The 25031-nt window shown below is 41.0% G+C and overlaps 1 protein-coding gene across 1 annotated transcript; it reads right to left on the bottom strand.

Moving 5' to 3' along the window:
- Positions 1-24312, bottom strand: LOC126718816 (disease resistance protein RGA2-like). The gene is made up of 3 exons (XM_050421170.1): positions 23834-24312; positions 18274-20811; positions 1-349 (listed from the first exon to the last, which is right to left on the bottom strand). The coding sequence occupies exons 1-2, from the start codon at positions 24146-24148 to the stop codon at positions 18319-18321; spliced, it is 2808 nt and encodes a 935-aa protein (XP_050277127.1). The 5' UTR covers positions 24149-24312; the 3' UTR covers positions 1-349; positions 18274-18318.
- Between the last annotated feature and the right edge of the window lie 719 nt (positions 24313-25031).

Raw genomic sequence — 25031 nt, 5'->3', positions numbered from 1 at the left:
GAGATATATAGAAGAGTCACTGTTGTCAATTATTGATTACATTACCTGTCTCAATATTTACAACTAATAAAACATAAATTGCTAATATCATATCAGGAATGCTCGATAATGCTGTTCATGACCATCCATTCCAAAGCATGCGTACAAATAAAAGCCTCCATTATCCCAAATTCCAGTCAGAGAGACCAACAAATAGACCAAACAAAAACCATCACTCGATCCGCATGCTCCAAAACAAACCGGTACAAAAACACCATTGCTATCACCACTGGCCCTCGTTTCCTTCTTCCTGACCAGCATGGATAAAAAATAGAAGAGTAGTTTCATCCTCTGCTTCCACCACTAGAATCTAAACAGGTAAACCAAACAAAATTAATTCATAAAGAAATAAAATTAATTCAAGATCAACATCAGCAGCTGACCATTGTTTTTATCACCCCTCGGTTTCACTACTACACAACTGCATACAATAATTCTAAGAACACAATATTTTTCACAATTGTTGACATTGCAAGTTGTGATGGGTGAATAATAAAAGTAGTGATAGTGATAAACTCAAATGAAATGATGTAACTCCAATGTTCTGAAAATAAACCCACAAAAATCCAAACTCCAAATACACCTATAACTCTCTCACACAAAATAGAACACTATTGTATTTGCACTAGTCTTCTAGCTAGTCTCTTTGTCTCAATTGTAGAATGCAATTGACAAACCACTAACTTAATATATAATACATTAAGTCGGCTAGATTGAGTTTGTGCTTTCCGTGGACACTAACCCAGTTCTATTTGTAGTAGGAAACAATAGACTTGTCTTGCACGAATTCAAGACCAAGTCAATCGATTTCCCAAGCCATTAAAACAAAAACCACCGACTTTGTATTATCCAAGTCAAGTCACATCAACAAATCTCCACTTTGGCTTGAATTTGGTCAAGACTCATGAACTAACACCTTCATCGCTACCACCATAGCCCCTAAGGGCTATCACAAACTACAAACACCGACCAAGTCCAAGCAATGCTTGTAGTTGTCCTTTGGAACCAGCTTCATCAACATATCAACGGCATTCTTAGAAGTGTAAACCTTCTCAAGAAAAATTTCTTATGTAACAATCAACTCCCTTATCATGTGGAGCCTCACAACAAGATAAACCCAATGTTTTGCCAAGTAAATGACAATTTGATTGTCACAATGCAACTGAACTCCACCTTAGTTCAAACCAAGCTCTCTAACTAGCCCATCCAACCACATTGCTTCCTTTGCAACTTCACTTGCAGCCATGTATGCAACTTCAGTAGTAGACATGGCTATTACAAATTGTAATGTGGATCTCCAATAGATAGGCCAGCTTGACAATATAAAAATATAACCATCCACATTGCCTACATACTTTGCATCCACATACCCTACCACCGAATTATCACCATGTTGCCCCACAAACAAGATCCCATGTTTTGAAGTGCCTTTCAAGTATCTGAATATCCACTTCACTGCATTCCAATGCTTTTTGCCAGGGTTCACCATGTACCTGCTGATAGTACTTACTACATGGGCCAAATTCAGCTCAAGTGCAAACTATCGCATACATCAAACACCCAATAGCATTTGCATCTGGGACCTTTAACTTGTCTTCAAGTTTCACGTCAAACTATTTGATCAACAGAAAGTTTAGTCTGTCAACTTCACATATGCTCTTAGCAACAATTAGCATATCATCCTTTCTTTCTAGACATCCACTTGCAACCCATTGGTTTCTTTCCCTTTGGAAGTTCTGAAAACTCCCAAGTCTTGTTCTTATTCAAGGATTCCATCTCCTCCACCATAGCTTCCTTGCACTTGTCCCTTTCAAAGCTATTAATTGCTTATTGAAATGTGGAAGGATCCCTGCTACTGATTTGTAAACAATAAGAAGCAAGATCCTCGAAACCATACCCAATGGCGGTCTTTTGTTGCATTTGGGCCTGTTCGATATTGTACTATGAGGTTCTTTCTCTAGTTGAGACTCCACTTCATCTAGCTCCACCTGTATGACTGATTTACCGCTGTCATTACTGCTTTCCACTACTTAAGATTCATCTTCCTTTCGGAAAGCTTTTATCATGGACTTTTCGTTAAAGACCACATCTCTGCTTATCACTACTTTTTCTGCAACCGGATCCCAAAGCTTGTACCCTTTTACCCTTTTCTTAAACCCAAGAAAGATGCACTTCTTCAATTTTGACTCAAGTTTTGACCTTTCTTCACTAGGAATATGCATATAGGCAGGACACCCAAAGATCCTTATCGAAGAATAATCAACTTCTTTACCAATCCAAACCTCTTCAGCAACTTTCCTGTCAAGTGAAAACCTAGGTGATTGGTTAATGATGTAACAAGACATATTCACAACTTCATCCCAGAAGACCTTAGGAAGCCCAACATTTAGTCTTATGCACCTAGATATTTCACCAAGTGTTCTGTTAAGCCTTTCAGCTCTTCCATTTTGTTGAGGTGTTCTTGGTACCGTAAAGTGCATCCTGATGCCATGCTGTTCACAAAACCTCAAGAACTCCTTATTTGTGTACTCACTGCCATTATCAATTCTAAGGCACTTGACTTTCCTTCCAGTTTGGTTTCCACTTTAGCTTTCCACTTCTTAAACTTTGCAAAGGCATCAGATTTGTTCTTCAAGAAGTAAACCCAAACTTTCCTGGAATAGTCATCAATCAAACTCATATAATACCAAGATCCACCTTTAGAGACAACCTTCGATGGTCCCCAAATATTAGAATGTACATAATCCAGAATACCCTCTATCTTGTGTGTGGAAGTTTTGAATTGCACCTTACACTGTTTTCCCATAATGCAGTTTTTACAGAAATCTAATTTGTATGACTTAACTCCAGCCAATAGATTTCTTTTCTACAATTCCCTCATACCACACTCACCTATGTGCCTTAATGCCGCAAGAGTATATCATCATGCTTAGATTCAGTTACTGCAACAACTCCACCTACAATGGTGCTGCCAAACAATCTATAGATATTACCATCTACATTATGTGCCTTCATCATAACCATAGCACCCTTTGATACCTTCATTATCCCATTTTCAGACTTATAGCTAAAGCCATTAGAGTCTAGGGTCCCAGTGAAATAGTGTTGAACCAATCCTTATGAGGAGTCACATGGAACGAACATGGTGAATCCAGAACCTAAGAATCGATCACCCAGTCTACATTTGAGGAAATAGAACACAGATCTCCATCTTAATTTGCATCTACTACCACTATGTTGGTAGTTCTTGAGGACCCTTCATTGTCTTCATCCTTGTCTCTTTTCCATTCTGGACATTCTCGCCGTATATGCCCCTTCTTTTGGCATTTATAGCACTTCACTATTTTACTCTTGTATTTGGATCTACTGTGTCCCCTGACAGAACTGTTATCCATGTTTTTCTTCCTTTTACGATCTTGATTACCCTTTACCACAAGCCCTTCCCCAAAACTCTCACCTGAATTCTATTTCTAATGGTAGTGATCCATCAAGGCTCTTGAAATCTCTTTAAATTCTAGATTCTCCTTCCCCCAACATAGGGTTGTAACCAAGTGTTCGTAGGAAGCCGGAAGTAAGGTCAAAAGCATCATCGCTTTATCTTCATCATTGAATTTTATATCGATCCTCAACATGTCACTAATAACTTGGTTGAACATGTTGATGTGCTAAGCCAAATCTGCGCCCTCTACCATCTCAAGCCCATAAAGTTTCCGCTTAAGATTCAATTTGTTTGTGAGGGACTTGGACATATACTAGCTCTCCAACTTCAACCATATAACAATAGTTGACACCTCATCCATAACATCATACATAAGCTCATATGCTAGACATAGTCAAATTGTACTCACCGCCTTCATCTCATAGTTCTTCCCACTTGTCATCAATCATCTTCTCTAGTTTCTTTGTTTTCCCATATAAAGCCTTCACCAAACCTTGCTGTATCAACAAATCTTTCACCCTTCTCTGCCCGAAGTTACCAGTCATGTCGAACTTAACTACATCTACCTTGGCAATAGAAATATTAACCTCCATTGGATCAACTAACCTGGAGCTCTGATACTAATTATTGTGAAAATAAACCCACTTACACAAGATCAAAGAAGATAGAAGAAAAATAGACACAATCAATTTACATAGTTCAGCAATATGCCTACATCTATTAGCGGCAATAGAGAAAATTCTACTATAAAATAAGGAAATTACAATTGTAATACATCACTCTTACAAGACCCAAACCCCAAATACACTCTTTGACTCTCACACACACAATAGAGTACCCTATTGTATTTGCACTAGTCTTGTAGCTAGCCTCTTTCTCTCAATTGTACAATACAATTGACAAACCTCTAACTTAATATATAATACATTAAGTCGGCTAGGTTGAGTTTGTGCTTTCCGTGGACACTACCCAATTCTATTTCGAGTAGGAAACAATTAACTTGTCTTGCATGAATTCAGACCAAGTAGCAATCGATTTCCTAAGCATTAAAACAAAAACCACCGACTTTGTCTCACCAAAGTCAAGCCCCATCAACACTCCATACTCAACCACATATTTGTAATTCTTAATAATGAAATTAGTGAAATAGATAAATAGTCCCATCAAATTTATGAGCAAAAGTAGGTCATGCAAACCCAACCAATAAATTTGAAGAAAAAAAGAAGTGAGGAGATCCTGAAGGAGTGTTTGGTTTGCTGTGATGTGTTCTTAATGTAATGTACATTATGATAATGTGACATTAAGATTTTTGGTTTATTTTATTTTTTCTAACATTACTGTAGTCTAAAATTACAAAATATATCACATTATTTTAATCTCATCACCTTCTTAAATAATGTAATGTTGTATTCTTGTATTGAGATTACATTAGGGTGTGTTTAGATACCGCTTATTTTGCTAAAACTGACAAATTATTGCTGAAAGTACTCTAAATAAAGGTAAAAGTTAATTGAAATAGTACAGTGGGATCCATAAATAGTGCCAAAAAGTAGTGAAACCCATAAATAGTAGCAAAAATAAACTAAATAGTGAAATAATTTTAATTTTTAATCCTAACCAAACGCACACATAATGTAAGATTACATTATCGTGATATTACAATGTAATGTAACATCACGGCAAACCAACGCTCCCTAAGAGTTGCTACTTGCTAGTCTAAAGCTAATCCCTTCCTTAAAGCCTCATTGTTGTTTGCTAAAAATAATATATCGCAAAATTTGTTTTTTTGTTTATTCATGTTTTTTTTTTTTTTTCTTTTTCTTTTAAATGAAACCCTAATGACTCAACTTGAAGAATTTGATCTTTCTATTAGAACATCATGTCATTTAGAATTATAGTCGTAGTTAGTACTTACAAGTTATACCAACATTAAAAAATACTAATAAACTAATAGTTATGATAATAATAATGATGACGTCGAAAATTGTCACCAATGGGTCACACCGTACTCGCGACTCGAATCGAACCTGCACGACAAGAACAATCGACGGAAGTCCTTCAGGGAACACCGGTGTGGTGCCGGCCAAGGGTTCTTCGACGGTCAAGTTAGAATTGTTCTGTTTTACTTAGAGCGTTAGAGATGGTCAATTAAAGCGTACCTCGGTTTCTGTGGGTATTAGACCTTTTATAGTGATAGAGGGTTGACTTTTCCTTTTTGGTTTCCACATCCTTTCAATGTGGGACTCTACTCCCAATTCTTCTAAGCGTGGTGAGCAAGGATTCCCACTTCCGGATCTTAGGGTTTTTTTGGGCTATGGACGTTTCGGATCATGGGCCCTTACTGTGTCAGTCAGTGATGGGCCTTCAAAGCTGGGACCATCTTCACACAGGCCCAAGAGACCCAATCCGTCAGGCCCATCAAGGTAAGCCCATCAGGCCCAATATTTTATCATCTTCAGTTGCCCCCTTCACCCCAATGGTCCGTCACCTTTTAGGTCAAAGGATCAATGGGGTGACGGTCTATAGGTATGGGTATGACGGTCATTTTATAACGGATTCATGCACTAAGGACGACGGTTCCAGATGGATGAACCCGTCAAAGGAAGATTCACCAAGTTGACGGTTACATGACGGGTACAAATCTGTCGGTACGTACTGACAGGTTGTCAGCATTTATTAAGCATACCACGTGTCACTCTCTGAATGGTCGTTGTATAGGATCGAAGCGTCGCTTCGTCTTCCGTGCACCTCCTATATATATAAGGCGCCTCACTCTTTCATTTTTCACTTTTCACTCAGAACACATTTGTCAGAGCGAAGCCGTCAACCTTGTCAGAGTAATCCGTCGTGGACGACTATCTGTTGATTACACCAACCGTCACCTATCCTCTGATAAGTTTGGTAAGTGCTTCTAATTTACTATAGTCAAGTTACATTTCCGTCCATGCATTGTTGTTAGGCTTTCCGTACCCGTCAACACATTCAAACCCGTCAGTCTTAGGTTTCATTGTCAATTGTAGGAAATGTCTAGTGCGTCAAGTAACCAGTCGGTGGTTCGTGATGGGACGGAATACGAGGATGTATACCCGTCCGGTCATAAAGACCAAGAGAGCCCCGGCGAAAATAGGAGTCCGTCTGCCTCTTCTTCATCCTCAACAAATGAGGATGTGGAGATTGTCGAAATAGAGGGTTCCGATGACGACGGGGATCAAGCACTGGAGTCCGTTGTAGGCGCTGATGGACTAAGGCAGTTCATCATGTTGCCAGAGTGGACGGTGCATAGGTTCACGTCCGTCATAAGGGAGAAACACTTCAGCACCTTCAGGACCAACTTCCAAATCCCAGACTATGTTTCCATCCGTCTACCATATGTGTCGGAGAAGTGTTACTATGAAGGGGTAGACGGTGTCGGAGTGTACGAGCAGGCGTTGAAGGCTGGACTTCGATTCCCGCTTTCTACCCTTCATAGGGAGCTCTTACAGTATCTGGGGTTGTCCGTCACCCAGATATCCCCTAACGCCTGGAGGGTCTTCATAGCCATGGAGATTCTTTACGGTGCGATGTCAAACGGGGAAAGGAAATTGACGGTCCGTGAATTCCTTCACTGTTACCGTCCAGACGAGATTTCTGGATCAAGGGAGATGTATAGTTTTGCTAGTCGGAGCCCCTTGTTGAAGGTGATCTTCGAGACCCCAGACTCAAATAGAGACTGGAAGAGTCGGTACTTCTTCCTGGAGGGTGACAGATGGATGAACCATCCAAGGGAGACGGAGTACATGCCCGTCGACACAACTTGGGCAGTTATAAATCAGACACGTATGCATCCGTCTAAATTTTGTGCTGCTTTTCATATCCGTCCAGTTATATGTGTATATCTTGATCATCTTTCTTTGCAGGTAGACGGCGCCCACAAGTCAGCCTCGAGGAGTTTAGCTTCCTTGAAAAGGTTTGCAAAAAGACTACGCCGGAGGAAAGGACTTAGGCGAAGTTGGTGAACCCGAGGACCATACATTGGTACTGCGACGGTCCTGAGCCCACCCAAGAAGCAATAAGATACGACGAGCGAGTTCATAGACGTAAGCCCGTCGACTTTATTTTGCCATTTACCTGGCTTTATTTTGTTTTAATTTCATCCGTCATTATTTGCAGAGATGGATGACGCAAAGAGGAGAGCTTTGATCAAGTCACAAGCCGTCAAGAAGAGGGAATCCGGCGAGGAGGTACCCAAGGTATCGGCTTCAGTCCCTAAAAGGAAACTGACGACAAAATCCGACCGTCCATTTAAGCAACCAAAGGTCTCTTTTGAACCTGTGGTTGGCTTAATGGCTGAGGGTAATAAGGCCGTCACCCCAGCGAAGCAGGGGAAGGGTAAGGGATTGATGACGGTCCCAGACGGTAAGCAAAAGAGACCTCCTTCTCTTCTCCGTGATGACTCCAAGTATGCATTGGAGAAGCTGTCGTCCATCATCACGGCAGAAGATTATGAAGACCTGGGAAACCATTCGACGGAGGCCATGGGGGAGACGGGCCTCTTTGCTGTCGCTCAGGTTGGTTATGTCCGTCAAATAAGTTTTTATTTTTATTTCTTGTTGTTACTTACATTATGTGACGGTCTCTTTTCTATTCGCAGTCCTTGGTCATGATGAAGGGACTACTGGACCGGTGTCTCAACCGTGAGAGTGCCTTGGACCGGGTGCGCGCGAAGGCAGAGCAGACGGAGGAAGAGCTCGGACAACTCCACAAATGGAGGTCCAAGATGGAGAAGAAGCTGGAGCTTTCTGAGAAAGTGAGGAAGGAGCTGGAGGAGAAGACGGCCACTGCGCTGACGGCCATAGAGAATAAAGAGGCGGAGATCAAACAACTCAAAGAAGAGATCCGTCAGGCGAAAGAGGCAGCCGTCGAGGAGTATCGATGCTCGAAGTCCTGTTTGAGCGAGCTGTCGGACTCCTTCCTTCAAGGCTTCGATGACTCTCTCCGTCAAGTCAAGAAGGCTTATCCAGAGCTGGATTTGACAATGGTCAAACTTGAAGACCAAGCCCAGACTTTTGCCCTCCCCGTCGCCTCAGAAAATACGGAGGACCTTTTTGGCGACGGTGCTGCTCAAGGAGACGGAGAGTCCGCCCCGTCGAAGGATGTCCCAGTTGCTGAACCAAAGGAAGTTTAACGTCTATGTAATTCATTTTGAGGACAATCCGTCTATTTATTATTATTATTTTTTTTTTATATCCACATGTTAAGACAATCCGTCCTTTTTAATTGTATTAAACATTTGCCTTTGGGGCTTTTGGCTTAATGTTCACATATGCTTTTTATAATTGTTTGGTACCCTGTTTAAAGCTCCGTTTCCCTTCTTGAGGAAGGATTTTTGTGAGAATATTTGTTTCTGTGATATTCCGTCCACATTGTAGACTTATTATCTTGTGTTGATTGAGCACTTACATCGTTGAGGATTTTCCTTTTCCGTCTGTTTTGAGAGGTTTATTAGGAGGACCGTCCACTTTGTGGCGTTGTACATCATTTTTGAATATATCGCGTATTTAATGGACTTGTAAAAAATTTTAACGTAGTTAACTTCCGTCCACTTTGCGAACACGCTCGTCTATTATTTCCGTCCACCTTGGACTTTATTCCATGTATTTCAACATCTTAGTGATCTGTCCATTTTGTGGACTAATTTCATCACCTTAGTGATCCGTCCACTTTGTGGACTCACGTTTCATCACCTTAGTGATCCGTCCACTTTGTGGACTCATGTTTCATCACCTTAGTGATCCGTCCACTTTGTGGGCTCATGTTTCATCACCTTAGTGATCCGTCCACTTTGTGGACTCATGTTACATCACCTTAACGATCCGTCCACTTTGTGGGCTTATGTTTCATAACCTTAGTGATCCGTCCACTTTGTGGGCTCAGATTTTGCGTCCGTCCATCCTGTGGACTTAAGGTTATCATCCGTGTAGGGTGATCCGTCCACCTTGTGGACTTAGGGTGATCGCCCCTGTAGGACGATCCGTCCATCTTGTGGACCTCATATTGTATCCGTCCATCTTGTGGACTTAAGGTCATCGCTGTAAGATGATCCGTCCACCTTGTGGACTTAGGGTGCTCGTCCCTGTAGGACGATCCGTCCATCTTGTGGACTTCATATTTTATCCGTCCATCTTGTGGATTAAGGTTATCATCCTTGTAGGATGATCCGTCCACCTTGTGGACTTCATATTGTATCTGTCCATCTTGTGGACTTAAGGTCATCGCTGTAGGATGATCCGTCCACCTTGTGGACTTAGGGTGATCGTCCCTGTAGGACGATCCGTCCATCTTGTGGACTTCATATTTTATCCGTCCATCTTGTGGATTAAGGTTATCATCCTTGTAGGATGATCCGTCCACCTTGTGGACTTCATATTGTATCTGTCCATCTTATGGACTTAAGGTTATCATCCCTGTAGGATGATCCGTCCACCTTGTGGACTTAGGGTAATCGTCCCTGTAGGACGATCCGTCCATCTTGTGGGCTTCATATTTTATCCGTCCATCTTGTGGATAATTGCAATGACATACATTCAAGTAGAAGATCAAAATTGCATCTGATTATAGAAATGCGTAAAGGAAAAGTGCCTGCCCCCTTGGGCTTAAAAAAGGCACGACAATATTGTAGCAAAAATAGTTAAACAGTGCCAAAAAAAAGTTAATAATGCCAAAAAGTCTTAAAAGAGAAACTGGTTGTCGTGTCGCTATTACTGGTAGTATTTCCTCAAGTGCTCGGCATTCCACGGATGTGGTAGCTTTTCTCCGTCTATTGTCTCCAGGTGGTATGTTCCTTTCCTTTTCCACGACGTGACTCTGTAGGGTCCTTCCCAGTTGGGGCCGAGTTTTCCCTGTGTAGGGTCTCTAGTTGTACCCATGACCCTCCTGAGTACGAGGTCTCCTACTTGGAAACTTCTTTGTCGGACCCGGGAGTTGAAATGTCTGGACATGCGATCCTGGTATCTAGCGATCCTCTGTTCTGCTGCCGACCTGACCTCATCTATAAGGTCCAGCTGTAGCCTCATGGATTCGTCATTCCTTCCCTCGTCGTGGTTGTGAACCCTGTAGCTTGTGAGCCCAATTTCTGCTGGGATGACTGCCTCGCTCCCGTATGTTAGTCGAAACGGTGTCTCTCCTGTCGGAGTCCTCGCCGTTGTCCTATACGCCCACAGTATGCTTGGCAATTCTTCTGGCCATATGCCCTTTGCCCCCTTGAGCCGAGTCTTAATAATCTTTAGCAGGGATCGGTTTGTGACCTCAACCTGACCGTTAGCCTGAGGATGGGCGGGTGATGAGTAGTGGTTTTTTATTCCTAGCTGTGTACAGAAATCATGGAAGGGGCCGTTATCGAACTGCCTCCTGTTATCTGAGACAAGGACTCTAGGAATACCAAACCTACATACTATGTTCCGCCAGACAAAACTTCTAATGTTCTTTTCTGTAATGGTGGCCAAGGCTTCCGCTTCTACCTATTTCGTGAAGTAGTCAATACCCACTACCAAGAACTTTAGCTGCCTTATCGCCGTTGGGAAAGGTCCCATGATGTCCAGTCCCCACTGAGCGAACGGCCATGGAGCCGTTATGGGGGTTAGCTCTTCAGCTGGCTGTCCGATAAAATTGCTGAACCTCTGGCATTTGTCGCATCTTTTAACGTAGGACTCAGCATCCTTTTGCATGGTCGGCCAGTAATACCCAGCTCGTAACAGTTTGTGCACCAACGACCGCGATCCAGAATGATTCCCGCATATTCCTTCGTGTACTTCCCTCATCACGTAGTCTGCCTCTTCAACCCCGAGACATCTTAGGTAAGGACGGGAGAAACCTTTCTTGTAAAGAATGTCTTTTATCAAGACGAACCTTGCCGCTCGGACTTTTAGCTTTCTCGCTGCCTCCTTCTCTTCAGGCAATATCCCGTCCTTTAAGTATGAAGCTATCGGCGTAGTCCAGTTTCTTTCGGAGCGTATCTCCTGCATGTTGTCGGGGTCTATTAGCGGAAAGATTTGAACAAAGGGAAGTACATTACCCGGTGTTATCATATGTTCCGCTGAAGCGGCTTTGGCTAGCCGATCGGCGGGCTCATTGTCTCCCCTGGGGATCTGGACGAACATTGCTTTTAGCCCGTCGATTCTAGCCCTCACTTGATCAAGATATCTCTTCAACCTTTCCCCTTTGCATTCATAATCTCCGTTTACTTGATTGGTCACGACTTGAGAGTCGCAATGCACGACCACACTTTCAGCTCCGGCGGCTTTGGCTAGGTCGAGTCCTGCTGCTACCGCTTCGTATTCTGCTTCATTGTTGGTAATGGGGAAGTCGAGACGGACCATACATTCAATCTCGTCTCCTTCAGGTGACAGCAATACTATGCCGGCTCCTCCAACTCGCTTATTGGATGATCCGTCGGTGTAGATGTTCCACTGGGGGGGTTCTTCTGCCCCCTTGTCTGCGTCATGCGTAAACTCTGCTATGAAGTCGGCTACAGCTTGTCCTTTAATGGCCACACGTGGACGGTACTTGATGTCAAACTCACTCAATTCTATTGCCCACAGCGTCAGTCGACCTGCGGCCTCAGGATTACTTAGTGCCCTTCGCAAGGGCTTGTCGGTCATTACGTTCACGGTATGGGCTTGAAAGTAGGGCTTGAGCTTGCGAGCCGCCGTGACCAACGCAAAAGCGAGTTTCTCCATAGGTTGGTATCTTTCCTCGGCACCGCGGAGCGCCCGACTGGCGTAGTACACAGGCTTCTGTGCCCTGTCCTCCTCTGATTAAGGCCGCGCTGACGGCCGCAGTGGAGACAGCCAAATAGAGGAAGAGCTCTTCACCTGGTTGCGAGGGGCTCAGTAGAGGCGGTGAAGATAGATAGGTTTTTAACTCCTCGAAGGCTCGCTGACACTCGTCCGTCCACTCGAATGACTTTTTCAATGTTCGAAAGAAGGGTAAACATTTGTCCGTCGCTCTCGACACGAATCTATTCAATGCCGCTACCTTGCCGTTAAGGCTCTGTACTTCCTTCACGTTTCTCGGGGGGGCCATCTCCATTATGGCTCGGATTTTGTCCGGGTTAGCTTCAATCCCCCTTTGAGATACCATGAACCCTAGGAATTTGCCTGCCGTTACACCGAATGCGCACTTTCCTGGATTGAGTTTCATGTTGTAGGATCGAAGTGTGCCGAATGTTTCCTTGAGATCTTCCAAGTGGTCTTCCTCCTTCCGGCTCTTCACCAGCATGTCGTCGACATAAACTTGGACATTCCTCCCGATTTGCTGTGCGAACATCTTGTTCATTAGTCTCTGGTATGTTGCCCCTGCATTCTTCAGACCGAATGGCATTACTTTGTAACAGAAGAGTCCTTGACTGGTTACAAACGAAGTCTTCTCCTGGTCGTCCTCGTGCATGCGGATCTGGTTATAACCCGAGAAAGCATCCATGAAGCTTAGCAATTGGTGTTGAGCCGTCGAGTCCACTAGGATGTCGACCCTTGGAAGGGGATAGCTATCTTTGGGGCATGCTTTGTTAAGATCGGTGAAGTCCACGCACATCCGCCATTTGCCACTCGTTTTCTTTACCATTACCACATTTGCCAGCCAATCGGGGTAGTAGACTTCCCTGATGAAGCTTGCCTCTTGGAGTTTGCGGACCTCTTCCGCTATTGCTTGGTCTCGTTCCGGGGCGAATACTCTCTTCTTTTGTCGGACGGGTGGAAACGAGGGCAACACATTCAACTTGTGTACCATGACCGAAGGATCGATTCCTGGCATATCGTCATGGCTCCAGACGAACACATCCTTATTGCTTCTCAAGAAAGCTACGAGCTCTTGACGGATTGCGGGTTTGGCAAGCGTTCCGATCCTGGTGGTTCGGTCTGGATTGGAACTGTCGAGAGTTATCTCCTCTAGCTTCTCTGTAGGTTCTGCCGTCGTTCGGTGTTCTTCTATGTTCAAGGCCTGGATCTGGTCTTCCACCTCCATCATAGCTACGTAGCATTCTCGTGCGGCAATTTGACTTCCGCGTAGCTCTCCTACCCTATACTCTGTTGGGAACTTGATCATCAGGTGGTAAGTTGATGTTGCCGCCTTCCACGAGTTGAGCGTGGGTCGCCCAATAATAGCGTTGTAGGCTGACGAGCAATCGACCACCAAGAATGTTACGTCCTTGGTGATTTGTTGTGGGTAATCTCCTACTGTCACCGATAACGTGACTGCGCCCAAAGGGAATATTCTACTCCCTCCGAAACCAACGAGCGGGGCGTTTGTTGGTATCAGCAGCTCCCTATCAATCCTCATTTGTTGGAACGCCGGATAATACAAGATGTCGGCCGAACTACCGTTGTCGACCAACACTCGGTGGATGTTGTAGTCGCTTGCCCGCAAGGTGACGACGAGGGCATCGTCGTGTGGATGGTGTAGGCGCCTTGCATCCTCTTCCAAGAACCCGATAATGGGGCCTTCCCTTCTTGCCATCTTTGGCACTGTACCCGCCAACTGGACATTCTGTACCATCCGAAGATATGTTTTGCGAGCCTTTTTTGATGATCCGGCCGCACCTGTTCCTCCAATTATCATCCTTATGTCCCCCAATGGGGGCCTTGGTCGCTCGTTCTCTCGACGGGGGTGTTGTTCTTGCGGGGGTTGATCCATTCTCTCCTTACTGACGAACTTCTTCAATTTTCCTTGTCGGATAAGGGTTTCGATTTGTTGCTTCAAATCATAGCAGTCGGCCGTGTCGTGACCATGGTCACGGTGGAAGCGGCAATATTTGTCTCTGGACCTTTTGTTGGGATCACTCTTCAGCTTTCCCGGAAACGTCAGGGATCCTTCGTCCTTAATCTGCATTAAGACTTGGTCTATCGGGGCGGTCAACGGAGTGAAACTTGTGAACCGTCCGCCCATTGGTTTTGGACGTCTGTCCTCCCTCCGATCTCCCATCCGTCCTCTCTTCCGCCCCTGGTCCTGTCGGGGGTCCTCTTGTCTGTCCCTTTTCTTGGGTCTGTCTTCTCGGGCTAACAGTGCGTCTTCAGCGTTCATATACTTGGTGGCCCTGTAAAGCACCTCTGACATGGTCTTTGGGTCGTTTTTGTATAGGGAGAACAAAAACTTACCCCCCTTCAGCCCGTTCGTGAACGCTGCCACCAATATCTTGTCGTCGGCTTCGTCGATCGAGAGCGCTTCTTTATTGAAGCGTGATATGTAGGCCCGTAACGTCTCCTCCTCTCTCTGCTTGATATTCATTAAACAAGCTGTGGACTTCTTATACCGATGTCCTCCGATGAAGTGCGTAGTGAACTGAGCGCTCAGCTCCTTGAAGGTGCTGATGGAGTTTGGTGTTAGTCGGCTGAACCAAATCCTTGCCGCGCCCTTCAGGGTTGTAGGGAATGCCCTACACATAATTGCGTCTGCCACTCCCTGAAGGTGCATCAGGGTCTTGAAGGTCTCTAGGTGATCGAGAGGGTCCTTGATTCCGTCATAACTGTCCATACTCGGCATGCGGAACTTACTCGGCAGGGGGAAGGAATTGACGGACGCCGTAAATGGCGAGTCAGTCCGGTTGACAAGGTCGTCAAGATCGCTGGACACTCGCCCCTTGAGAGCGTTCATCAGGACTTCCATCTGTTCCTTCATCGCCTGCATCTCCGCGATGATGGGTTGTGGAGCTGTATCCGTCACTGAAGGGATGCTAGCGTCCCGTCGCACTTGTTTGCTCAGGGCGTTACTCTCCTGTGGTCCGTCATTATTTCTCCTTTCCTCACTGTTCCCTTCTTGATCTTCTCCTTGGCTATTCACCGCCGCACTCTTGATTCAGCTGCTCTACCAGGTCGTGGTTTTGTTTGGTGAGGCGCTCCACGGCTGCGGCGAGCGTCTTGACCTGTCTCTCAAGGGCAGTCGTAGGGGCTTCTTCTTGGACGTCATTTGTGGTTGCCATCGAGCGTGTGAGTACCATGTAACTCTTTTGTCTAGGAAACGTCGTTCCCACAGACGGCGCCAACTGATGACGTCGAAAATTGTCACCAATGGGTCACACCGTACTCGCGACTCGAATCGAACCTGCACGACAAGAACAATCGACGGAAGTCCTTCAGGGAACACCGGTGTGGTGCCGGCCAAGGGTTCTCCGACGGTCAAGTTAGAATTGTTCTGTTTTACTTAGAGCGTTAGAGAGGGTCAATTAAAGCGTACCTCGGTTTCTATGGGTATTAGACCTTTTATAGTGATAGAGGATTGACTTTTCCTTTTTGGTTTCCACATCCTTTCAATGTGGGACTCTACTCCCAATTCTTCTAAGCGTGGTGAGCAAGGATTCCCACTTCCGGATCTTAGGGTTTTTCTGGGCTATAGACGTTTCGGATCATGGGCCCTTACTGTGTCAGTCAGTGATGGGCCTTCAAAGCTGGGACCATCTTCACACAGGCCCAAGAGACCCAATCCGTCAGGCCCATCAAGGTAAGCCCATCAGGCCCAATATTTTATCATCTTCAAATAAGTAAGCAACAAAATCATTATCAGAGAGAAATTTTAATGCAAGGAATTTATATGCCAGTGGAACATTGATTGTGTACAACAAGAGATGCCTTTCCACAATTGTATTGGAACGTACCCAGTCTATTTATTTAACCAGTGGAAAAGCTAGCTCAAACTGAGCCAAATCAAGACTGTTTAGCAAGTGCATGTTTGGAATATCAATCAATTTAGGAGCACTGAATAGTAGAGCACAGCATTTCTAAGAAGACAAAGGATTTGCAATAGAAGAATTTCATGCACATAAGATACACATTTCAGAATTTCTCTTATTATTTCCTGTGCTAACTCCATGAATTATTCCACCAGATGGACTTATTTTATTTCTGCCTTTAGATGCCATGTGAAACACACCAGAATTATTTTCATCTCATCGAGCATTTAAATATAGCTTGATACTGACTATAAGGAAAACAAATTGATTGGAAAATAAAAATATCTGATTGGGATGAGTTCAAAGTGAGTGCCAGACACTTAGAGGTTATCCACTAACCATGTTTGCTAGCAGTTCTATTGAACATTAATTTTTTCTTTTTTCAAGATAGAAAGTGTTTGAGATATATTAGACATATTAGCACAATGCAATAGGCTCAAGCCCACCTACTATGTGTGTAAGACAAGTCTCCAACTTATACTAGCAGTTTAGGGTTTAATCTTCTATATATATTCATGTTATAGTTCATTGTAATACAGGCTTTATACTACACTCTTACACAATAAAGATGTAGCCTTTAAAGGTTTCTTCCGTAGATGTAAGCTGACAAAGCTAAACCACGCAACCTTGTGTTCTCATGTTTCTATTTTATGCTTCCTCTTCCATATCTACTCTAACATATACAATATGATATACACATCTACATGCTAACATTTAAACATGATATCAAAGCCAAGCTTTGTTCTTGGCATTAAGCAAAATATCTCTACACTACAAAGAAGTTCCCACGCATACAGATACACCAGAGTCATTGTGCCACTACCTGCCTCTAGATCTGGACCCCATGGCATCATACAGATAGCCTCCCACGGAGCCACTGTCGTTGCCTCGCTGCTGTGCCCAACATCCATAAACCTAAGCAAACCCTTGACTCACCTTTTAGATCTATGCAAATCGAGCCTTCGTCTGATGAAATTAACCATATAGATGTGCTCTACGGCGTCCCGCAACCAAAACCCAAGAACCCCATCTCCATAGGAATCTGCATGAGCCTCCACATGCGGCACAAGGCTCCAATGACGATCCCACACACCTCCCTTGGATCTCACGCGCAGATCTTCCCTTAGACACACGTGCTGCCTAGTTGGCATCTTTGTCCACCAATCTGCAAACTTGTGAAATCCACGCGCTCCTCGACAGATCCATGCACCTCTTGGGTAATACACACTCCTCCATGCGCCGGTACTGATGAGCAAGCGTCGGAAAACTCGCTGACATCATCTGACGACATCAGCGCCACGCAAGCCCTAGCTGCCAACGTCAATCCACGTTAGCACCACATTTGGACAGGTTAGCATTCATGCCACGTCATCTGTTCCCAACCAGATCCATGACCCAACCCAGACCGACCCTGAACCCGATGACCACTGCTCAGATGTTGACCATTGACTTTTACCAGCTTTGACTGTCTTTTGACTTTGACTTTTGCATTGACTTTTGACCTAAATCAAAAATTTTGATAGGGCCTATTTTGCTCAGTTCTTCCTGTAGATTCCGATTTTGGACTCTGTTTCTTCATTTAAAACTCTAAAATCGCTCAATTTGCCAATTTATCATCATGGTTTCTTCAAAGGTTCAAGGTATCTCCAAAGGATCTTTTCATGCTTATCCAACCTTAAGCCTTCATCGAGCTTCTGCCTTGAGTTTGAAGGAGGATGTTAGAGATATATTAGACATATTAGCCTAATGTAATAAGCCCAAGCCCACCTATTATGTGTGTAAAACAAGTCTCCTACTTGTACTAGTAGTCTAGAGTTTAGTCTCCTATATATACTCATATTATGATTCATTGCAACACAAACTTTGTACTACACTTTCACATAATAAAGATGTAGCCTTTAAGGGTTTCCTCCATGGACGTATGCCGACAAGGCTGAACCATATAACCCTCGTGTTCTCATGTTCCTATTCTATGTTTCCTCTTCCGCATCTTTTCTAACATATACAACATTGTATACACATCTACATGTTAATATTTTAACAGGAAGGGATAAATTAATGCATCACAAATCAATTAAAGGATGTTGTCTACTACTCATACCTGTAACTTTGAAACTCAATTAATTCATCCTGGCAATGGAATCACCTAATAGTCAATCTCTATCGTGGGAATAGGCTGAATGGCTGTTATCTTGCTCCAATCTGCTCCTCCCTCCCTGCATCTTTCTTTCAATATATCAGACTCCTCAATGAGCAACTTTTTGAGTGAAATTGGTAGCCCTTCTACTGGCAGTGATTGAAGTTCAGGACAACGCATAATGTCTAAATTTTCAAGGGAAGAAAGGAAGTGAAGCGAAGGCAGGCTGCCCAATTTTGGACAGTCAGAAATTTTTAGTGTACCAAGGCGAGGCATGTCCATAGCAGTTATTCCTTCCCAACTTACCAATTTTGGCATGTCAAAGAATGTTAGATGTTCCAAAGATGGAAAGCCCTTATTAATGCCCGACCCACAAAATTCATGCTCTAACTTTGTCAAGTCAAATTCTTCAATGTATAGGGATTTTAGGGCTGGAAGATGACTAAGAGTAGGTAGAACTTTGCAGTTCTTGCAGTTGCGCAACTCAATATCCTCAAGCTTCCAAAGTACTGATGGATCACCTAGCCAACTTGGAAATGTGATACCACTATAATTTATTACTTTCAATGCTTGTAACTTACAATGAGGGCGAAGGCCTCCAAGGACTTCCTCTCCTTTTTTGATGCTATCCCCTTGGTCATTCCATAGCAATTCCAAACTGGCAAGGTATGGTTTCTCGCCTAACTTGGCCTTTTTAGCGTCTTCAACATTAGGCACATTCTCAAGATTTGTAATGCAAATTCTTCCCTGAAGGTTCCTCATGTTCTCAAGCTCCCCAATTTGACACCCTTCATATTTTCCGACAATAAATGCGCTAAGAGTTTGGAGATTGGTTAATTTTCCCAACTCTGATGGCATAGAACTTAGTTGCTTTATGTTCAAGTCAAGATGGCGTAGCTTAACAAGGTTCTTCATGTCTTTGGGTAACTGAAGGAATTTTGGGCATTCTTGGAGCTTAAGTATTTCTAAACGAGACAAACAGGCTATTGATTCAGGCAACTTCCAGATGTTTGTCTTTGAGACATTAAGGTATCGAAGCCGTTTTGAATTGTCAATAGAATCTGGCAACTCAGAAATTCCAGTATTACTCAAATTCAACACATGTAAGCATTGAAAATTTACAAAAAGAGCATATAAGAATTTGTCATCACGAAGTCCACTTTCACAAAACACCATGAATGTCTTTAAGCGTCTGCATCTTTGGAACTCCTTGAGGGTCCTTGACTGAATATTTTGAGAAAGCAAAGATGAATGGCGAGCATTTATGAATTTGGGCAGGTGTGTCATCCCATCCTCCATTTGAATGCAAATGTCAGCAGAAACTAGTCGAGCCATCTCATGAATGAGGCCACGCATAGAATATACCTGTTGGCCAGACCTATTGACATCCTTAAAGAAAAAACAGCTTGACAACAAGTTATCGAAGTAATCATTACCAATGTCTTCATTCCTTTTCACTCCTTGAGACTGAATGAACCCTTCTACTGCCCACAATTGGACCAACTCATCCTTCTGAAATTCATATTTATGAGGGAAAATGGAGCAATAAGCAAAGCATTTCTTTAAAGGAGCAGGCAAATAATTATAGCTCAGTCTTAATGCTGGAAAGACTTCAGTTTTGTATTCAGGCAAATCCCAGAGCTTGTTTTCTAACAACGCTTCCCACTCACTTTTGGCAAACTTGGAACATAACGCAGATCCTATTGTTTTGGCCGCCAATGGTAACCCTCCACATTTCTCTGCTATCTTTTCACCAATGACTTCCAATTCTTTCTTCTTATCCTCATTCTTATTTGAGAGGGCTTTCTGCGCAATCAATTTCCAACAATCTTTATCGGATAAAGGTTGCAAATGATAAGGATCAGTTATGGTAAAAATTGATGAAACAACTGAGCTTCGAGTAGTCACCAATACTTTGCTTCCAGACAATCCAACACTAAATGGACTCCGTAATACATCCCAGAAATTGTGACTAATATTTTCATTCCACATGTCATCTAACACCAATAAAAACCTCTTCTTCTTCAGTATATTTTGAAGTTTGACCTGAATTTTATCCAACTCAGACAAATTCAACCTCTTCTCCATGACAGACTCAACAATGGATTTTGTAATACTCACCACATCATAATCTACAGAAACAGATATCCATATTCTCAAATCAAAACAATTCTCTATATCCTTATCATTATAGACTAGCTGAGCAAGTGCTGATTTTCCTATTCCGCCCATACCCACAATTGGAATAACAGACACCTTGGCTCCTTCTATCGACAATAACATCTCTACTATCTGTCTTTTATCCTCATTCCTTCCGATCACAGACCCTTCATCTATAAAGGAACTAGTATGCGATCTTTGGCTTGTTGCATGACTATGTGGATCCTTTTTCTTCATGCAGCGTCTGTCTGTTTCCTCTAACATACCTTCCAATTTCTTCTGAATCTCGCATATCTTGTGTGGAGTGCACCAATTCTTGAAAAGTGAGACAATACCGAGTGCCTGTAGTGGTGAATTCAGAAATTTTTTTTCAAAGGGAAAAGCTAAATACATCAAAAAATTAATCCAAACACACACATATAGCACACAAAAAAATGACTACAACATATTTACATATGTTATTTACTAATAGGAAAACTAAGTTTTTACATTCAAACACTTTACATTACATACTAAACAAATGTGTACCATATTGCATGAACATCCTAATATAACAAAAATATAATTTTCCTAATAATACAAAAATATTTAGAAGAAGTTATGCTATTTTTTAAATCATAGTTATCATAAAATCTATAAACATTTTAGATCAATGCATTTTGCTAAATAATTTAAAGATTACATCGTTAGAGTGTATGTTTTAAAAAAGGGGGAAGATTTTAGTGCACAATTTCTAATTTTATCTCTGAAACCAACCAATTTTCCCTATTTCGCAAATATTTGTTACTTTGTCACATAAAATTAACGGAATCCCTATATTTCTAAAATATTCCATTGTAAAAAGTAGGTATGTATTATCCTCTAACTATAAAATTAAGGCTAAATTGCAAACTACATCCCTAAAATTTGGAGGTGTTTGGATTTCACATCTTGTAATTTCATAATTTGGATTTTATCCCCTAAAATTTGGAGGTATTTGGATTTTATATTTTGAAATTTTAGAATTTAGATTTTATCCCGTGAAATTCTTTTTTTTTTTTTTTTGCATCAGCCCCTTCATTCATATTTTCTGTTAAGTGCCACATAAACTTACCATGCATGTTTAGTTTATCCAATAAAATAATGCCACATTATTTTTGTAACCTAAAAAAATTAAATAATTAAAAATGACATGACATAATAAAAATGATGTTGAATCATTTTATTGGACGAATTAAACACGCGTGACAAGTTTATGTAGCATTTAACAAAAAATATGGATAGAAGGGCTGCTAATGCAAACGAAATAGAATTTTAGATGGTAAAATTCAAATTTTGAAATTTTAGGGTGTAAAATCCAAATACCTCCAAATTTTAGATAATAAAATCCAAACACCCAAAACTTTAGGGATAAAATCCAAATTCTGAAACTTCAGGAGTAAAATTCAAATTCTAAAACTTCATGGTATAAAACTCAAACTTTAGGGGTTTAGTTTGCAATTTAGCCTAAAACTAAACTCAACCCAATCCAAATAACATAACCTAGGTGAATTAACCAGGTAAGCTTGACCCAACCCAGGACTGTGGGAGCATACGGGTGCTGCCGAGCCCTTCTCTGCCGACATTCGCTTCTCACTTCATGTACCAAACATTCAAACCTCGTATACTCTTTCATGTCAAACATAAACGAGAGAGAGAGAGAGAGAGAGAGAGAGAGAGAGAGAGAGAGAATTTTGTTGACTGGGCCTTGAACTGAAACTTGTTTTCCCTCTCTCTCTCAGTCCACAGCGGATTCTGTTAATGAAAAGCTCTTTAAAAAAATGCAGCACTTCTGTTAATTCAATGTGCCTTGAGCTCTATGACAATACCAACACCAAAGTTTCTGACTTGTCTAACAATTTCAGGCCAATACAATTCCTTTTTTTTTAATAATCTTTTTGGGTTGCTTTTTTTTTTTTTTTTTTTAATTTTTGTTGAAAGCTTTAGAAGCATCCTATTACATATTAGTACCTCAATATGGTTTATGTTTATGTATGTCTAGAGAATGGTCATGAATTTATTACGTCATTAAATTACCTGGTTGGAGTTCTTACCGGGTTTAATTTACCCAGATTATGTTATTTGGATTAAGTTAAGTTTTATTTTTTAGTTGAGGATATTACAGAGTTTTTATAATGAAAAATTCTAAAAATCAAAAGATTTTATTAATTTTAAAGATAAAATATCGGATTAGAGGTATTTGCTCATTTTCCAAACATAGTGGGAATATTGGTTGGTTTGAAAGATGAGAAAATGAATTTTGAGCTACCCCAAACATACCCTTTAATATTATAAAACATATAAAAATTTAATCAATTTTAAATAATAAACATCACAAATCAATTTTGAATAATTTACATAATAAACTTCCCAAACATACCCTTTAAAAATTATAAAAACATATAAAAGTTTAACCAATTTTAAATAATAAACATCACAAATCAATTTTGAATATTTACATAATAAACATGGCTTTACTTTCCGAAACTTAGACAATTCCATATAAAAAAATATAACAATAATAAAACTAAAGAAAAACCTTATCTTTTTTTTTTTTTTTTTTTTAGACTAAGAAAAACCTTATCTTTCATATACAACAAATGCAATAAGGACGCCAAACTTCTAGCCATGAAATTTGCAATTGTCAATTTGTCATATATTTTAAAAATAGAAATTAAAAAAATAGTATCCATATCTCTAATTTTTCAAATACAAAAATTTATTTTTGAAAATTAAAGGAGGCTTCTGTCAAAGTTAAATTGTACACACATTTAAAAAGAGAAATGATAGGTGCACGATATTTTTACAATCTTTCTCAACAAATCTTAAATGTTAGATTATTATAAGTTGTTATTGGTAGAGCAAACAAGTAATTTTAGTAGTAAGTTCATATTAGAACCAATAATAACTAACCACAATAATTTGTTATAAACATATTGTAAAAATGTTACGGATTTAAAACTTTTCATTCAAAAAAAAGAACACACAAACTCAATTAATCATTAATGTGTATTTTATCTTAAAAAAATGTGTATCAACAACTTAAAATTAGGCATTTAGCAATATTTAATCCATGCTCTCATGGCACTCATATCAGGACCATCAAATATGCAGCTTGAAGAGCAAACCATAAGAATAATAAAAGGAAAAAAAAATGAAAAAGTGAATGCATTAATCATTAAGATAACCTTATCTTTTTAAGAAAATATACATTGGATGTAATTTAATTCATACGACATCAGAGTAAGAAAAAAAATGATGCATTAGTTATTTATATAAATGTCGTTTTTTTTTAAAAAAAAAAATTAGGGGGGCATCGGTTAATTTTAGAATCAGCATTGCATACCTGAGTGTGGGTACCCAGGATTGATGCATTATCAGAGTTTGGTCTCATAAGATCGATCTCGTCCAGCAAGTCTTCTGCATCGAAGATATGAGTCGTGGCGTCCTGGAGCCAGGTTTGCCTTAACTTTTCGCAGCTGATCAAACGCTGACTGTCTATGTCATCAACCAAGCTTTCAATCATCAGTAGCGTCCTTCTCAGCTTTTGGATCTTTTCATCAACATCCGAAATCTGATCCGACTCCTTGACAGCAAAATTTGAAAATTTCTCAAGAAGTACCTGTAGGGAAGCCCCAACGCTGACATAGAGAAACTCCATATTCACCAACGAAAAATCAGAACAAAAAAGAAAGAAAGAAGAGAAGAAGCTTTCTAAGTCAACGAGAAGTCTACTGAGGAATTGCGGAAATGTGGAATGCTGCCAGTGGGGTGACCTGCTATCTTAGCCAACTCTATTCCTTCACTCCTCAAACAGGTCCTAAGGCTATGATAGGTTGGGTGGAAAAGTCGTTGGATAAAAAAATGGTTAAAAGTAAAGTGACAGAAAGTATTTAGTTATTTTTAATGTGTATTTGGTTGGTGCGGAAAAGTTGAGAGATGTAAGTAAAACTTTTTATTTGGTTGAATAGAGAAATAAGCGCATAAAAAATATAGTTGGTATAAGTTTACATGACATGTGCTTATTATGTTAAAAAAATTAATAATTTATAGTTATAAAAAAAAACTAATTTTTAGAAAGAAAAAATAAAAAGTTGTTAGTAAAATAAAAAAATTTAAAAAAAAAAAACCTAGAGGGGGGAGAGGAGGAGTCTTTTGGCAGAATATTGTATAAAAATGATGTTAATTTATGATATGAGCATTGTTCAAACTTATTTGAAAATAAGGAAAGATGTAAATTTCAGTACTGTCATTGTCGAAATTCTAAGAAAAATAAAAAAGAGGAGAGGGATATGATGTGACATAAAGAAAGAAAAAAAATTAAATTGTGGTAATACCATTATCGAAATTAGAAGAGAAAAAATTTACAATTGTCACAATTCATATGCCCATATGTAAAAAATGAACTTGGAATTTTAGCAACCATGTTGCCCAAATTTAAAAAATTTTGGAGCCCACAAGGAGAGAGAATTAGTGGAGGGAGGAGAGAAAATATGTTAAAATTTGGATGTGATTGTTTTTGGCAGGAACAGAACCTTTCAAAT

Source organism: Quercus robur, chromosome 3, assembly GCF_932294415.1.
Source record: "Quercus robur chromosome 3, dhQueRobu3.1, whole genome shotgun sequence".
Lineage (NCBI taxonomy): Eukaryota > Viridiplantae > Streptophyta > Magnoliopsida > Fagales > Fagaceae > Quercus > Quercus robur.
Note: the sequence above shows the minus strand (reverse complement) of the source record. Positions and strands in the feature narration are given on the sequence as shown.

What these genes read in the sequence shown, in the direction of transcription:
- LOC126718816 (XM_050421170.1), bottom strand. Translation starts at nt 24,148, where the DNA reads ATGGAGTTTCTCTATGTCAGCGTTGGGGCTTCCCTACAGGTACTTCTT. An exon ending in TCCTGGGTACCCACACTCAG is followed by an intron (nt 20,812 to 23,833) that starts GTATGCAATGCT and finishes TCACCACTACAG; the next exon opens with GCACTCGGTATTGTCTCACT.